The sequence below is a fragment of the Mus caroli genome, unplaced genomic scaffold (assembly GCF_978045245.1).
Source record: "Mus caroli unplaced genomic scaffold, Mus_caroli_1 scaffold_9, whole genome shotgun sequence".
NCBI lineage: Eukaryota > Metazoa > Chordata > Mammalia > Rodentia > Muridae > Mus > Mus caroli.
The window spans coordinates 95,576,965-95,595,447 of record NW_028227264.1 but is presented as its reverse complement, the minus strand read 5'-3'; the positions used below and the strand labels follow the sequence as shown (position 1 = coordinate 95,595,447).

The 18,483-nt window shown below is 40.4% G+C and overlaps 1 protein-coding gene across 1 annotated transcript in view; it reads left to right on the top strand.

The window, feature by feature from the left end:
• The window catches only part of Plekhg7 (pleckstrin homology and RhoGEF domain containing G7), an 80,207-nt gene that overhangs the window by 61,646 nt on the left and 78 nt on the right, over positions 1 to 18,483 (top strand). The window contains 3 exon segments of the mRNA XM_085842579.1: positions 14,200 to 14,308; positions 14,480 to 14,609; positions 15,819 to 15,958. Coding sequence (XP_085698705.1) covers positions 14,200 to 14,308; positions 14,480 to 14,609; positions 15,819 to 15,958 — 379 coding nt within the window.

The following is an 18,483-nucleotide window of genomic DNA, read 5'->3' as shown; positions in this document are numbered from 1 at the left end:
CTTTGGGAGAGTGCTGGTCTCCCAGGAGTGCTGACACACCTGTGATCACAGGTAAGACCACCACTTCTGCTCAAATTCCTGGTCCAAGAGGGACCCTCCCAGGACCAACATGACACAGGAACCAAGGAACAGCTGGGGATAGGATCCTTCTGGTTTCTGTCTGCACTCTGGAAATGACCCTGCGCCATAGCCCTTTATACACAAATTCCACCTGGAGAGAACTAGTCTGACACACAGGCTTGCAGGAGGGACAAGCCACAGTCAGAGACAGCAAGAACAGCTAACACCAGAGATAACCAGATGGCGAGAGCTAAGGGCAAGAATATAAGCAACAGAAACCAAGGCTACTTGGCATCATCAGAACCCAATTCTCCCACCAGAGTGAGCCCTGGATACCCCAACACACCAGAAAAGCAATACTCTGATTTAAAATAACATCTCATGATGATGATAGAGGACTTAAGAAGAACATAAATACCTCCCTTAAATAAATACAGGAGAACACAGGTAAACAGCTAGAAGCTCTTAAAGAGGAAACACAAAATTCTTTTAAAGAATTACAGGAAAATACAACCAAACAGGTGAAGGAATTGAAAAAAACCAACCAGGATTTAAAAATAGAAATAGAAACAATAAAGAAATCACAAAGGGAGAGAACCCTGGAGATAGAAAACTTAGGAAAGCGATCAGGAGCCATAGATGCAAGTATCACCAACAGAATACAAGAGATAGAAGAGAGAATCTCAGGTGCAGAGGTTACCATAGAAAACATTGACACAATAGTAAAAGAAAATTCCAAATGCAAAAAGCTCCTAACCCAAAGCATTCAGGAAATCCAGGACACAATGAAAAGTCCAAATCTAAGGATAATAGGTATAGAAGAGAGCAAAGATTCCTAACTTAAAGGGACAGTAAATATCTTCAACAAAATTATAGAAGAAAACTTCTCCAACCTAAAGAAAGAGATGCCCATAAACATAGAAGAGGTCTACAGAACTCCAAATAAACCGAACCAGAAAAGAAATTTCTCCTGTCACATAACAGTCAAAACACCAAATTCACAAAACAAAGAATATTAAAAGCAGTAAAAGAAAAAGATTAAGTAACATATAAAGGCAGACCTATCAGAATTACACCAGACTTCTCATCAGAAACTATGAAAGCCAGAAGATCCTGGACAGATGTTATACTTCTGTAAGAAGTATAAAAGAACTAAGAAAACACAAATGCCAGCCCAGGATACTATACCCAGCAAAACTCTCAATTACCATAGATGGAGAAGTAAAGATGACATGACAAAACCAAATTTACACAATACTTTCCACAAACCCAGCCCTACAAAGGATAATAGATGGAAAACACCAACACAAGGGGGGGGGGGAGAACTATACCCTAGAAAAAGCAAGAAAGTAATCTTTCCACAAACCCCCAAAAAGATACCCACACAAACATAAAAACAACGTCAAAAATAACAGGAAGCAACAATCACTATTCCTTAATATTTCTTAACATCAAGGGACTCAATTCCCCAATAAAAAGACATAGACTAACAGGCTGGATACATAAACAGGACCCAGTATTTTGCTGCATACAGGAAATGCACCTCAGTGTCAAACACAGACACTAAAGGGCTAGAAAACAATTTTCCAAACAAATGGTCCCAAGAAACAAGCTGGAGTAGCCATTCTAATATCGAATAAAATCAACTTTCAACCAAAAGTTATCAAAAAGGATAATGATGGACATTTCATACTCATCAAAGGAAAAATCTACCAAGAAGAACCCTCAATTCTGAAATCTATGCTCCAAATGCAAGGGCACCCACATTCATAAAAGAAACTTTATAAAGCTCAAAACACACATTGCACCTCACAAAATAATAGTGGGAGACTTCGACACCCCACTCTCCTCAATGAACAGATCATGGAAACACAAACTAAACAGAGACACATTGAAACTAACAGAAGCTATGAACCCAATGGATTTAACAGGTATCTATAGAACATTTCATTTTAAAATAAAAGAATAATACCTTCTTCCCAGCACCTCATGGTTCCTTCTCCAAAATTGGCCATATAACTGGTTACAAAACAACCCTCCACTGATACAAGAAGATTAAAATAATCCCATGCATCCTATCAGATCACCATGGCCTAAAGGCTGGTCTTCAATAACAGCAAAACCAATAGGAAGCCCACATACACTTGGAAACTGAAAAATTCTCTACTCAATGATAACTTGATCGGGGAAGAAATAAAGAAAGAAATTAGAGACTTCCTGAAATTTAATGAAAATGTTGATACAAATACTCAGACTATGGAACCTGAGGAAAGCAGTGCTAAGAGAGAAACTTAGCTCTGAGTGCCTCCAAAAAGAAACTGGAGAGAGCACACACTACCAGATTAACAGCACACCTGGAAGTTCTAGAACAAAAAGAAGCAAATACACCCAAGAGGAGTAGACAGCAAGAAATAATCAAACTCAGGACTGAAATCAATCAAGTACAAACAAAAAGAACTATACAAAGAATCAACAATATAGGAGCTGGTTCTTTGAGAAAATCAACAAGATAGATAAACCCTTAGTCTGACTAACCAGAGGGCACAGAGACAGTATCCAAATCAACAAAATCAGAAATGAAAGGGAGATAAAACAACAGAAACCAAAGAAATTCAAAAACTCATCACATCCTACTACAAAAGCCTATATTCAACAAACCTGGAAAATCTGGATGAAATGGACAAATTTCTAGAAAGAAACCAAATACCAAAGATTAACCAGGATCAGATAAACCATCTAAACAGACCCATAACCCCTAATGTAATAGAAGCAGTAATTAAAAGTCTCCCAACAAAAAAGGGCCCAGGACCAAATGGGTTTAGTGCAGAATTCTATCAGACCTTCAAAGAAGATCTAGTATTAATACTCTTCAAACTATTTCACAAAATAGAAACAGAAGGAACACTACCCAATTCATTCTATGAAGCCACAGTTATGCTGCGTAGTCTCCCTTGGAGATGTAATAGTTTCTGTCTAATCAGGAACTTGTCAAAATTTCCTTTCAGAGAGGACTTCATAAGAGATATTTTTCTTTCTTCTTCTTCTTCTTTTTTTTTTTTGACAGTTTAGTGTTTACTTAATGGACAGATATGGGATAGAAATTAAAGTCACATTTGATTCTTGTCTTCCTCTTGGGCCCATTACATAATGTACATACATTACACAGAGAAACTTGGATATGAAACCATTGGCTATTTTTGTCCTTGTGTGAAGTAGGAGTCTAAGTTGCTTTGTGTGGCCAGCACACTTTAACCATCACTGTATGCACTTTTGCCTTCTAAGAAAATGTTCAGTTTTTTTACACTTTCAACTTTACACATCCAGTGAGCCAAACTAGCATTTGTTTTTGTTTTGTTTTGTTTTTTTTGACATTTGCACATTCATGTTTATATTTAGCACTCTTTGTAATACCAAGATATAGGGCCAGCCTAGATGTCACAAACAAAAGAATGGATGATGAGTATGTGATACATATATGGGCAGGGGATGCATAGATGTGTTTTGGGTTTTTTTTTTTTTTTTGGTTTTTTGTTTTGGTTTTTTGGTTTTGTTTTGTTTTTGTAATTTTTTTTTAATTAGGTATTTTCTTCATTTACATTTCCAATGCTATCCCCAAAGTCCCCCATACCCACACCCCCACTCCTACCCACCCACTCCCACTTTTTGGCCCTGGCATTTCCCTGTACTGGAGCATATAAAGTTTGCAAGTCCAATGGGCCTCTCTTTCCAGGGACGGCCAACTAGGCCATCTTTTGATACATATGCAGCTAGAAACAAGAGCTCCAGGGTACTGGTTAGTTCATATTGTTCCACCTATAGGGTTGCAGTTCCCTTTAGTTCCTTGTGTGCTTTGTCTAGCTCCTCCATTGGGGGCCCTGTGATCCATTCAATAGCTGACTGTGAGCATCCACTTCTGTGTTTGCTAGGCCCTGGCATAGTCTCACAAGAGACAGCTATATCTGGGTCCTTTCAGCAAAATCTTGCTAGTGTATGCAATGGTGTCAGCATTTGGAAGCTGATTGTGGGATGGATCCCTTGATATGGCAATCACTAGATGGTCCATCCTTTCATCACAGCTCCAAATTTTGTCTCTGTAATTCCTTCCATGGGTGTTTTGTTCCCAATTCTAAGAAGAAGGAAAGTGTCCACACTTTGGTCTTCATGTGTTTAGCAAATTGTACCTTATATCTTGGGTATCCTAAGTTTCTGGGCTAATATCCACTTATCAGTGAGTACATATTGTGTGAGTTCCTTTGTGATTGGGTTACCTCCTCAGGATGATGCCCTCCAGGTCCATCCATTTGCCTAGGAATTTCATAAATTCATTCCTTTTAATAGCTGAGTAGTACTCCACTGTGTAAATGTACCACATTTTCTGTATCCATTCCTTTGTTGAGGGGCATCTGGGTTCTTTCCAGCTTCTGGCTATTATAAATAAGGCTGCTATGAACATAGTGGAGCATGTGTCCTTCTTACCAGTTGGGACATCTTCTGGATATATGCCCAGGAGAGGTGTTGCTGGATCCTCCGGTAGTACGATGTCCAATTTTCTGAGGAACCGCCAGACTGATTTCCAGAGTGGTTGTACAAGCTTGCAATCCTACCAACAATGGAGGAGTGTTCCTCTTTCTCCACATCCTCGCCAGCATCTGATGTCACCTGAATTTTTGATCTTAGCCATTCTGACTGGTGTGAGGTGGAATCTCAGGGTTCCTTTGATTTGCATTTCCCTGATGATTAAGGATGTTGAACATTTTTTCAGGTGCTTCTCTGCCATTCGGTATTCCTCAGGTAAGAATTCTTTGTTTAGCTCTGAGCCCCATTTTTAAATGGGGTTATTTGATTTTATGGAGTCCACCTTCTTGAGTTCTTTATATATATATTGGATATTAGTCCCCTATCCGATTTGGGATAGGTAAAGATCATTTCCCAATTTGTTGGTGGTCTTTTTGTCTTATTGACGATGTCTTTTGCCTTGGAGAAGCTTTGCAATTTTATGAGGTCCCATTTATCGATTCTCGATCTTACAGTACAAGCCATTGCTGTTCTATTCAGGAATATTTTCCCTGTGCCCATATCTTCGAGGCTTTTCTCTACTTTCTCCTCTATAAGTTTAAGTGTCTCTGGTTTTATGTGGAGTTCCTTAATCCACTTAGATTTGACCTTAGTACAAGGAGATAGAAATGGATCAATTCGCAATCTTCTACATGATAACAGCCAGTTTTGCAGCACCATTTGTTGAAAATGCTGTCTGTTTTCCACTGGATGGTTTTAGCTCCCTTGTCAAAGATCAAGTGACCATAGGTGTGTGGGTTCATCTCTGGGTCATCAATTCTGTTCCATTGCTCTACTTGTCTGTGACTATACCAGTACCATGCAGTTTTTATCACAATTGCTCTGTAGTACAGCTTTAGGTTGGGCATGGTGATTCCACCAGAGGTTCTTTTATCCTTGAGAAGAGTTTTTGCTATCCTAGGTTTTTTGTTATTCCAGATGAATTTGCAGATTGCACTTTCTAATTCCTTGAAAAATTGAGTTGGAATTTTGATGGGGATTGCATTGAATCTGTAGATTGCTTTTGGCAAGATTGCCATTTTTACTATATTGATCATGCCAATCCATGAGCATGGGAGGTCTTTCCATCTTCTGAGATCTTTAATTTCTTTCTTCAGAGACATGAAGTTCTTATCATACAGATCTTTCACTTCCTTAGTTAGAGTCATGCCAAGGTATTTTATATTATTTGTGACTATTGAGAAGGGTGTTGTTTCCCTAATTTCTTTCTCAGCCTGTTTATCCTTTGTGTACAGAAAGGCCATTGACTTCTTCGAGTTAATTTTATATCCAGCTACTTCACTGAAGCTGTTTATCAGGCTTAGGAGTTCTCTGGTGGAATTTTTAGGGTCACTTATATATACTATCATATCATCTGCAAAAAGTGATATTTTGATTTCTTCCTCTCCAATTTGTATCCCCTTCATATCCTTTTGTTGTCTAATTGCTCTGGCTAGTACTTCAAGTACAATGTTGAATACGTAGGGAGAGAGTTGACAGCCTTGTCTAGTCCCTGATTTTAGTGGGATTGCTTCAAGCTTCTCACCATTTACTTTGATGTTGGCTACTGGTTTGCTGTAGATTGCTTTTATCATGTTTAGGTATGGGCCTTGAATTCCTGATCTTTCCAAGACTTTTATCATGAATGGGTGTTGGATCTTGTCAAATGTTTTCTCAGCATCTAATGAGATGATCATGTGGTTTTTGTCTTTGAGTTTGTTTATATACTGGATTACGTTGATGGATTTCCATATATTGAACCATCCCTGCATCCCTAGGATGAAACCTACTTGGTTAGGATGGATGATTGTTTTGATGTGTTCTTGGATTCGGTTAGCAAGAACTTTATTGAGGATTATGCATCAATATTCATAAGGAAAATTGGTGTGAAGTTCTCTATCTTTGTTGGGTCTTCTTGTGGTTTAGGTATCAGAGTAATTGTGGCTTCATAGAATGAGTTGGGTAGAGTACCTTCTGTTTCTATTTTGTGGAATAGTTTGTGAAGAACTGGGGTTAGATCTTCTTTGAAGGTCTGATAGAACTCTGCACTAAACCCATCTGGTCCTGGGCTTTTTTTAGTTGGGAGACTATTAATGACTGCTTCTATTTCTTTGGGGGATATAGGGCTGTTTAGATCATTAACCTGATCTTGATTCAACTTTGGTACCTGGTATCTGTCTAGAAACTTCTCCATTTCATCCAGGTTCTCCAGTTTTGTTGAGTATAGCCTTTGGTAGAAGGATCTGATGGTGTTTTGGATTTCTTCAGGATGTGTTGTTATGTCTCCCTTTTCATTTCTGATTTTGTTAATTAGAATGCTTTCCCTGTGTCCTCTAGTGAGTCTGGCTAAGGGTTTGTCTATCTTGTTGATTTTCTCAAAGAACCAGCTCCTTGATTGGTTGATTCTTTGAATAGTTCTTCTTGTTTCCACTTGGTTGATTTCACCCCTGACTTTGATTATTTCCTGCCGTGTACTCCTCTTGGGTGAATTTGCCTCCTTTTGTTCTAGAGCTTTTACGTGTGTTGTCAAGCTGCTAATGTGTGCTCTCTCTAGTTTCTTTTTGGAGGCACTCAGAGCTATGAGTTTTCCTCTTAGAAATGCTTTCATTGTGTCCCATAAGTTTGGGTATGTTCTGGCTTCATTTTCATTGAACTCCAAAAAGTCCTTAATTTCTTTCTTTATTCCTTCCTTGACCAAGGTATCATTGAGAAGAATGTTGTTCAATTTCCACATGAATGTTGGCTTTCTATTATTTATTTTGTTATTGAATATCAGCCTTAGTCCATGGTGATCTGATAGGATGCATGGGACCATTTCAATATTTTTGTATCTGTTGAGGCTTGTTTTGTGACCAATTATGTGGTCAGTTTTGGAGAAGGTACCATGAGGTGCTGAGAAGAAGGTATATCCTTTTGTTTTAGGATAAAATGTTCTGTAGATATCTGTCAGATCCATTTGTTTCATAACTTCTGTTAGTTTCACTGTGTCCCTGTTTAGTTTCTGATTCCATGATCTGTCCATTGGTGAAAGTGGTGTGTTGAAGTCTCCCACTATTATTGTGTGAGGTGCAATGTGTGCTTTGAGATTTACTAAAGTTTCTTTAATGAATGTGGCTGCCCTTGCATTTGGAGCATAGATATTCAGAATTGATAGTTCCTCTGGGAGGATTTTATCTTTGATGAGTATGAAGTGCCCCTCCTTGTCTTTTTTGATGACTTTGGGTTGGAAGTCTATTTTATTAGATATTAGAATGGCTACTCCAGCTTGTTTCTTCATACTATTTGCTTGGAAAATTGTTTTCCAGCCTTTCATTCTGAGGTAGTGTCTATCCTTTTCTCTGAGATGAGTTTCCTGTAAGCAGCAAAATGTTGGGTCTTGTTTGTGTAGCCAGTTTGTTAGTCTATGTCTTTTTATTGGGGAGTTGAGTCCATTGATATTAAGAGATATTAAGGAAAAGTAATTGTTGCTTCCTGTTATTTTTGTTGTTAAAGTTGGCATTCTGTTCTTGTGGCTGTCTTCTTTTAGGTTTGTTGAGGGATTACCTTCTTGATTTTTCTAGGGCATGGTTCCTGTCCTTGTATTGGTTTTTTTCTGTTATTATCCTTTGAAGGGCTGGATTCATGGAAAGATAATGCGTGAATTTGGTTTTGTTGTGGAATACTTTGGTTTCTCCATCTATGTTAATTGAGAGTTTGGCTGGGTATAGTAGCCTGGGCTGGAATTTGTTTTCTCTTAGTGTCTGTATAATATCTGTCCAGGCTCTTCTGGCTTTCATAGTCTCTGGTGAAAAATCTGGTGTAATTCTGATAGGCTTGCCTTTATATGTTACTTGACCTTTTTCCCTTACTGCTTTTAGTATTCTATCTTTATTTAGTGCATTTGTTGTTCTGATTATTATGTGTCAGGAGGAATTTCTTTTCTGGTCTAGTCTATTTGGAGTTCTGTAGGCTTCTTGTATGTTCATGGGCATCTCTTTCTTTAGATTTGGGAAGTTTTCTTCTATAATTTTGTTGAAGATATTTGCTGGTCCTTTGGGTTGAAAATCTTCATTCTCATCCACTCCTATTATCCGTAGGTTTGCTCTTCTCATTGTGTCCTGGATTTCCTGGATGTTTTGAGTTAGGATCTTTTTGCATTTTCCATTTTCTTTGATTGTTGTGCTGATGTTCTCTATGGAGTCTTCTGCACCTGAGATTCTCTCTTCCATCTCTTGTATTCTGTTGCTAATGCTTGCATCTATGGTTCCAGATTTCTTTCCTAGGGTTTCTATCTCCAGCGTTGCCTCACTTTGGGTTTTCTTTATTGTGTCCACTTCCCTGTTTAGGTCTAGTATGGTTTTGTTCATTTCCACCACCTGTTTGGTTGTGTTTTCCTGTTTTTCTTTAAGGACTTCTACCTGTTTGGTTGTGTTTTCCTGTTTTTCTTTAAGGACTTGTAACTCTTTAGCAGTGTTCTCCTGTATTTCTTTAAGTGAGTTATTAAAGTCCTTCTTGATGTCCTCTACCATCATCATAAAATATGCTTTTAAATCCGGGTCTAGCTTTTCCGGTGTGTTGGGGTGCCCTGCACTGGGTGAAGTGGGAGTGCTGGGTTATGATGATGGTGAGTGGTCTTGGTTTCTGTTAGTAAGATTCTTACATTTACCTTTTGCCATCTGGTAATCTCTGGAGTTAGTTGTTATAGTTGTCTCTGTTTAGAGATTGTTCCTCTGGTGATTCTTTTACCCTCTATCAGCAGACATGGGAGACTAGCTCTCTCCTCTGAGTTTCAGTGGTCAGAGCAGTCTCCGCAAGCAAGCTCACCTCTTACAGGGAAGGTGCAGAGTTATCTGGCTTTTGGACCTCCTCCTGGCCGAAGATTAAGGGCCAAAACAGGACCTTTCCCAGAAGCTGTGTTGCTTTGGCCTGTCCCAGAAGCTGTTAATTTTAGTAGTCCACACTCTCACCTGTGCAGACTACTTTCTGCGGAGTCCCGGAACCAAAATGGCTCCCGTGGATCCTAAGGCTAGGGCCTCCCAGGCCTGGCGGTCACCTGACCTCTGGCCGGGAAGGTGGCCGGATGTCTGGAGTCCAAAAACGGCTCTGCCTCAGAAGCTCTGTGGCTCTCGCCTGTCCCAGAAGATGTTAGCTTATGTGGTCCACACTCTCGCCTGTGCAGACAACTTTCTGCGGAGTTCCGGAGCCAAGATGGCTTCCGCAGATACTGAGGCAAAAACCTCCCTGCAAGAGATATTTTTGATATACATGATTGAACATGATACTTCTATCATGTTTAATGTTCCAAATAGATTTTAAAAACTGGTTGAGTGCATATTACTTTTAGCTTCAGAAGATATCATGTATGTTTAAGAGGCATTTAACTATGAGTATGTGTGTGTGTGTGTCCTGTGACAGAGCAATCAAGCTAGCAAATATTTGTTGAGGACCACTAAATACCACACACTGGACTGAATAGAAACCTCTGAAAAATATAAAATGATGACACTATGTGATTCTTTCCCTCTAGTTGGGAAGTCTGTTCTAATTATCAGACTGCAGTGAAAATCCAAGAGTCTTTCTTTCAGAACACCCTACCCAAAGGCTTCAGCCTAAAACAGGGGCAAAAGTGAGCTTTGAGAACTAGGAAGCATGGGATGGCAGAAAGTCAAGAAAGAAGACAGGAAAGCTAGACAGATACCATCTAAGACCAGACTCTCCGCAGAGTGCATAGAATAGAGTCCACTGTTGACTGCCCAGCCCATTCGTACCTCAGCCTTTCCACAGGCCTAACCTTAGACCCCTCCCTGTTTCAATCTTCCCTCTTTCTGGTGAGGAATGAGCAATTTCATGTACGGATGAATACTTCAAATAATTATGGACACAAAGTCCCTGATCCATAAGTAGTGTGGAGAGAGAGAGAGAGACATCTGTCAGAAATAGAGTTCCTATTTATTCATTTTCATACGAAATCTTCATTGGGTGCCTGCTGTGTTTATGAAGCCCTCAGGGCTACAATGGTGCCTGTTTATGAGATATTAGCCTTCTTCAATACACACACTGAAGGTCTGTTGTCCTTTGGGGAGAGAGCGCTAACAGGTGTTAGTGTCCGTACTTGATAGCTATCAAATACTGAGGACAGACTGATAAGTTCAGTGTCTTATATAAAAGAATTCCATATCTTGTCTCCTTCCTGGGAGGAATACAGAGATGTTATACTTAAAATCATCTGCAGGTTTAGAGCTTTAGCTTTAGGGAGGTTTCATTTCATGTTCAAAGTCACATGGTAGGCGAATGGCTGAGTCCTGGCTCAAACCTGAGACTCAGATTGTGAGTCCAAATTTCTTTCAGTCGTAAAAAAGAAAGTAATATTCTAACCAAATAAACACTTTTTTATTTCCCAGAAGGTAGTTTTCCTAACTTGGAACATAATCGTCCCTATTGGAATTTGGGCCATACACAGGTTACATATACTGTTACCAACAGAATGATTGGTATTATTTATTTATTTATTTATTTATTTATTTATTTATTTATTTATTTATTTAGGTTTTTATGAGACAGGGTTTCTCTGTGTAGCCCTGGCTGTCCTGGAACTTACTCTGTAGACCAGGCTGGCCTCGAACTAGGATTGGTATTATTAATCAGAAGATTAAGTGCCTGCAGACAAGCAGTTATACAAGAGCTGTTGCACCTGAGCCACTGCCTCCCCCCCCCACACACACACACACACTGCTCAGGCTGTAACAGAGCTGGAGTAGGGGAAAGATGCTCTGGGATAGCCCTCACTAAGAGTCTGTGGGCCAGTGCTTGGCTCTGGAACTTCTCAGCCTTCTTGTCTGTGAGAAATGAGTTTCTGTTGTTTGAGTCACCAAGTTTAGGACGTTTTATTACCTCAACCAAGCTAAGACAGAGATCTACTGGTATCTAGATTCAGTAACCAGAGATAGATATAATTACTTAAAGCAATAGTTTTCAGCCTCCATAATGCTGTGACCCTTTATCATAGTTCTTCATATTGTAGTGAGCCCCCATGCATAAAATTATTTCATTGCTACTCCATAACTGTAATCTTGATATTGTTATGAATCATAATGTAAATATCTGATATTCAGGATATCTGATATGGAACCCTCAAAGGGGTCATGACCCATTGGTTGAGAACCACTGATTTTTTTTTTCTCTTGGGTTAAATTCTGAGCCATATGTTTGGCTTACTTTATGAAGTGCTAAGAGACACAAGTTCCCTTTGCTTTGTTGCATCTTTTGTGTGCCCCAAAAAATGATAACATTTTATGTCTATGGTCAACCCAGGGACAGGGAAAGCAGGAATAAAAGCACTTAGCCCAGTATTAATGAAGATGACTAAGACGTTAAAGATTTATGTTCATATTCCATTGGTTAGAATTTAGCTGCAAGGGAAGCTAGAATATGTTCAACATGAATATGTGCCCTCAAAATTTCATAAAGGTTACTTATACCAAAGTGTAGCTGTCCTGCAGTCATGGATGAACTGGGTACCTAAAAGAGAGGCTGGAAATGAAAAAGGACTGTGGAGTGAGAGAAAGATGAAGTCAAGACAAACGTTTCTGCTCAAGGCTCAAATTTTAATTTTCAGCTCTGCATTTATATAAGGAAAACCCACAGAGCCATCCTTTGTTTCAGCTGGATTGAGGTGCAAAGCAAGTTCAGCAGGCAGTCTGCTCCTGTAGGAAATTGCAGGTGTGGCAAGGCAGAAGACCATCTGTGGCAAACACTTAAGGTCTATTTAACCTGCTCAAGGCTGGGGGAAGGGCACAACCAAGGGCATAATGTTTTTTGAGGAGTGATCAGTAGTTTTTGCCATCATCTGACTTATGAAAAGGACAGTATCTAATAGTTATGGGATATGCCATTTTTTTAAATTCTAGAATGATTCACGTCTAATAAAACATGTTTTCTATGTACTGAAGGGGCTATGACTAAATCCTAACTGTTTAGGTATTAGTTCAGATTTTGCCACTTCACTTCTTGGGCAGCCCCATGTACCATGTAAAAAAAGTAACACCTAGAACAACACACACATATAACAAATATAAAAACTAAAAGGGTTTGCTATGTTTCCTTATGTTTGCTCTCGTTATTTCACACCCCACTTCTAATCAGAATACCTTTCCTGCTAAATCATTCAAGTGTATGCAGTTTTCTTCCTAATTACTACTTGATTGCAATATCTAATCTCTTCTCCCACTGTTTTAGTCTTTGGGAGAAGTAGAAAGGCTCATCTCCCTAGAGTGACTACCAAACGTGGTATCAGAAAAGAGTTAATAAAATTAGCTGCATAGAGAATATTTAAACATTCAAAACGACATCATAGAGTATGAGACATGGCCACTGTAGTCAATGAGTGCTGTTGTACAAAACAGCAGAAAACAGTACTTCAAAGGAGAGTTTCTGGCAGTTTGAAGGCAGGTCAGGACACCTGCCAACTCTCACTAGTGGGTATTCTTCCTGGCTTGTAGATACCTTCATCTTTCTGTGTCCCCATAAGGCACAGAGCTTTCCAGTGACTCACTGGGATCATGTCCCCCCAATGAACCCATTTTACCATAATTATTTCTTACTTCAGATGCAGCCATACTGAGAGAAGGAGCTTCTAGATATGTATGAATGGGGGCTCAAGTCTGGTGCATAGAAACCACAATTTTGTGTGCATTTGCCTTTGTGTGTGTTGAATGTGTGCCTTTGTCAGTGACTCCCAGAAAGATGCTTCAAGATGCTAAATGCTGCAGGTTCATTTAGCTGATGGATGTGTCCTGAGCTTAGCAATAGCTGTGGGGCCATGGGTGTGGGGGAAAGAGGGGAGTGGGAGAGAACCTGAGTCTTGCCAGAGTTCCAGTGCTCTGGGCAGGTGGACGCGAGAGGACTGTGCATGCTTTCCACGTGGCCCCCGGATGGGTGTCTGGCTGTGTTAAGTCACTGAGCCCACACAGCCGGTGGTAAACAAGGGGCAGCCCCATGTACCAGGTTCTCAGCCTCTGGCATCCCACACTGGATACAGCAGAGGAGCTGAGAACAGAATAGGGGGCCTGAGGCACCACTTGGCCCTGGGGATGAAGGGAGGAGAGGCCAGGGGAGATGGGGCACTGGATGGCTCTCATGTGGGCGAGAGCACAGGATGGCTTTCTGGTGGGAAGTTAGATGCAGCTCCTTAGGAGAAAGCCCATCCCATTGCTCAAGCACAGCGGGCCTTCATGATCAAAGACAATCTATGGTTTTAGAGCTTTATTGTAGAAAGGCAGGATGAAAGGAGAGAAGGTAGAAAGAGAGAGAGACCAGCCATGGCCACATGGAGAGATGGGGGAAGGGAGAGAGAGAGAAGGAGGGCTAGAGAGTGAAAGAGGTGAGGGCTAAAGAGAGCAAGGAGGGGCCAAGCAGCCCCTCTTATAGTGGGCTGGGTGCCAGGTAACTGTGGGGAGGAGCATACCTGGCTAAAATCAGGTACCTGTAGGGGTGGAATCTAGCCAGAATGCCAGAAGCTTGGGACATTGTCTGCTTGACTGAGTCACAGAATTATCTGTGACAGGTATCTGATTCTGGGAACGGGGCTCACCTTTCTGTCCCTTGTAGGTTTCTCTATTGGGTCACTGGATCAATTTAACCAAAATAGGCTGCCTATCAGAGTCCCACAGAAAGCCACTCCAAAAACTATACAAGCTATCTTAGACCCACTGAAAATGTACCAGAAATGCAGCATCTTTCCAGTTGGAAGCTGTGCTTTAGGAAGAAATCAATTCAAAAATCAGCAGGCAGTTTTCTGCTGACAGAACCTCCCTGAAACTCCAGCCTTTCCCCTCTTGTTTTATGAAAGGCTCATTGATTAAATATCATAAAACAAAACAAATAAAAGTTCTGCTTACTGTTTCAATGCCCATTTTCTCCTTTCTTCTTCAGAAAACACAAGGTTCCTGGATGTCTATCTGTTCCTCTTTGATGATTTCCTTTTAATTACAAAAATTAGGCACAACAAAAAGATACAAGCTATAATTTCTAAGTAAGCTTCTGAATGAGGCTGTAGATATTTTCACGTCTTCTGCCAGAGCTGCCTGCTATTCTCGAACATCAAGCTGGATCTCATGCACTACAAAGCAAAGTAACAACCAACAAGTTATGTTTCTCAAGAATAGCAAGGCAGAGATCCATCTCAGAACAACTCAGTCTGTAATCTTTTAAGGTAAGTCCAATAAACTCTGGAACTTGATGCCTGGCCCACCAAGTCAACAGAACCCATGGTTCCTTTGTCCATATTTGTCCATATTGGCCAGTGCAAGAAGTCTACCAGAGGAGAGGCAAGGTCATAATCTGTGTGCAGCCGCACAGCAAGGAAGCAGCACCCATCGCTCACTCTGATTTAACGTGTTCACAATGACTTTAAGAGTTCAGAACATTATTGGGAAATTACAATTTTGAGCAGGAGGTTGGGGGTGGCATGGGGGCTTAATCCTTTGATGCATACTTTCATGAGAAATGCAGAAGCCATCACAGTGTACTGCTGGGCCATGGACAAAATGCAGCACAGACCTAACTAGGAACCAGAGTGAGCATTTTATTTTCCTCCTTTCAGTGTCAGTGTTACTATCATCGTGATGACACAATTGCTTTCACTAGTCCTTAAGCCCTAAGTCTAATGCCTCATGACACTAAAGATGGTTAGATGGACAGAACCTTTAAGCAACAATGAGACAGATACCTACAAGTCAATCTAGTACTAAGCGATGAATGGTTTTCACAATCTTCACACCTTTTTTTTAAAAAAAAAAAACTAGCATTTTATGTATTCAAGGCTCTTTCAATTACTTAATTGCTTAATTAATTAATGCTCTAGGGCATGCAAGCTACTTACAATTTCATATTAGATCCCATGCATAGGCATAATAGGAGACTCTTCTACCTACTTCCTCTGAGGCAGATTAAAGTCCTGGAAATGAAGACCATCTAAATGATGTGATGCTGGTGAGCCTGTTTCTCAATTGTGGATGACAATCATTGTTCACTCAAGTAACTGACCTAGGAATTGGAAGCACTTTACTTTAAATCCCCAAGCTCTGAGAAAGTTCAAGATTTACCATGAGTACTATGCTGGATGTCAACAGATGTGCTTCTAAGCATCTATTGCTTTATGTGAACCTTAGGCAAGAGCATCTATATTTGCTCCTGATACACTGCACTCTGTTCATCTTGGTTTTTAGAAACTCAGAGGCTTGGACACCTGTTTAATGTGTCCTTCACTTACTCCTGACCTGCAAGCTATAGTAAAATCCACAATGCTTGATCAGCCCATCCCACTGGACAAACAGATAGTCAAAAGCATTGATCCCTTCCAAGTTAGGTATGTGTGAATTCACATCATCCAGCAATGCTATTTGACACCAACCTCATATCATTTTTTTCCTATTTATTTATTTATTTATTTTTTGGCACAACATGAATTCCTGACCATGGGAAGAGAAGGAAGCAGGATTCCATCAATTTCCACCCCTTTGGCAGCGAACCAGCCGGAGCATAGCAGAGCAACCTTGAACAGTGAAGGGACGACTAATCAATACACAGCAAGTGCATTCAGTTATGGTCCATAGCGGAGCAGTATGCTCAAATGTCTCCCATTCACTAATTCCTGATGGGATGCACCCCCTTCCTCCCAAAGTCGAGAGGCTCCATAATGGGAGGCTCATGCCTTGTGTCATACTGTCAGTAACATAGACTGAAAGATGCCACTAAGAGGTATAAGAACTTTTGTGTTTGATTTGTCTGGAACCAATGATGCTCTATCAAGGTTAGTCAGCTTTCCAGCCCTCTGGTGGTTAGTGGTAGCTGTAGGCATCATGGCCAGAGCACACGTAATCAAAGACCATTCATCTCACTGGAGGGAGAGGGGGAAGAGAATGAATATGAATTAATCAGGGTCTCACAATCCCCTTCCAGGCAGACATCAATCTAAAGACCTCCCACCAAGTCCCACCTCTTAAAGGTTCACCTACCTTCCAACCCCAGTACTGTCATTCTGGGGATCAAGTCTTTGACATTTGAGCAACAGGGGACAGCCAACATCTAAATACAGTATAGGATGCTGTTGCGCGCCTTTGTGTCCCTTCTAGCAATTTGGCATTTGTCACTGGACTAAGACAAGGAAGTAGGCTCAGATAAGACTATCAGAAACAGTGACCACGGGGCTTTGTTTACTACTCTGCTTAGTGTCTTAGTCAGGGTTTCTATTCCTGCACGAACATCATGAACAAGAAGCAAGTTGGGGAGGAAAGAGTTTATTCAGCTTACACTTCCACATTGCTGTTCATCACCAAAGGAAGTCAGGACTGGAACTCAAGCAGGGCAGGAAGCAGGAGCTGATGCAGAGGCAATGGAGGGATGTTTCTTACTGGCTTGCTCAGCTTGCTTTCTTATAGAATCCAAGACTACCAGCCCAGGGATGGCACCACCCACAAGAGGCCTTCCCCTTGATCAGTAATTGAGAAAATGCCCCACAGCTGCATCTCATAGAGGCAGTTCCCCAACTGAAGCTCCTTTCTCTGTGATAACTCCAGCCTGTGTCAAGTTGACACACAAAACCAGCCAGCACACTTAGTTACTACCTTATGTGAGCTCTTTGCTTACTACTTTACTTAATCATTACCTTGTGTGATCTCGTTTACTACTTTGCTTGATTAATGTGTCTTTGATCTAAGAACTGACCATGATTTTTGGATGCACCTAGAATGATTTAAAAGCAGACTGAGAAAGAATAAAGCTGCTTCAGCCTCAGCTGTGGCTGGAGTCACGTTATAGTTTTGTCTAATTGGTTTTCTTTTCCAATCCTCACTCCCTCCCTTGAGACCCTGTTGACTGACTGAGCTGGCTTGGTTAGGACACATCAGACAAAGCCTGCATAAGCCGTTCCATTCCTGCTAGTAAGAAAAGTCTCAAATTCATTTGATTAGAAACAAAGCCCAACCTACCTCAGTTAGGGCTGAGGTCAATTTACAAACCTAAGGCAGCATTGACCCTGAAGAGATTCAGCAATGTGCCACTTGTTGTTTCTATTCAGGACTTGCTGAGACCAAGAAATGGCCCTGCTGTGGTTCTTCGAAGACTTAACAAATATGGAAAGAATGTACAAGCTGCAGAATTTTACCTCTTATGTCTATTTAATAGTCTAGGGAATAGACCTCCACTTTGGGGAGACCCTGCTTTAAACAGAAGATTCTGTCCTGTTGTCTTAGTGTCTTCTGTCTTCTTGAGACTGGTCAGAAAATGTCAGAACGGACTGCTTTTGAAACACAAAATTGCCTTTCTTTTCATTCAGCTTCCCATTTCATCTACTTTTATAAATAATGCATTGCACTTGACTCCAGTAGTTCTGGGGCTCTTTGACTTACTGGGAAGTGTCCAGTGGTTTTAGTTTTTTTCAGCATCCTATTTATAAGCCTTGTTTCATTAGGACTTCTCTTTGAAGGGTAACATTTTAAAGGGAGTGGTAGGGGCATAAAAGAAATCACACTAATTCTTATATTTTTATTATCTAAATTTACATATGCAAACAGAAAATCCCCCCATCATGTTTAGCTTGTACTATGAGGCCATTTTCTATCGCTGAATCTGGTTGCATTCCTCTATCAACTATTATTTTTATTAAAGCATACGCCAAACTAAAGGGTAAACCTTATCATATCCTACATAAGCCACCTGCTCTCGAAACAAAGCAGATCCAAATAAAAGGGAATTCCCAGTTTCTTGTACTAAGAAGTTGTTTGGAGGTCATATTAAATGATTTTCCTGTCTTGGTAATACTGTTTTCTAGTTTGGGGCTGAGAAACATTTTTTTTTTTACATAATATAAAATGGTATTGACAGTGTGTAGCA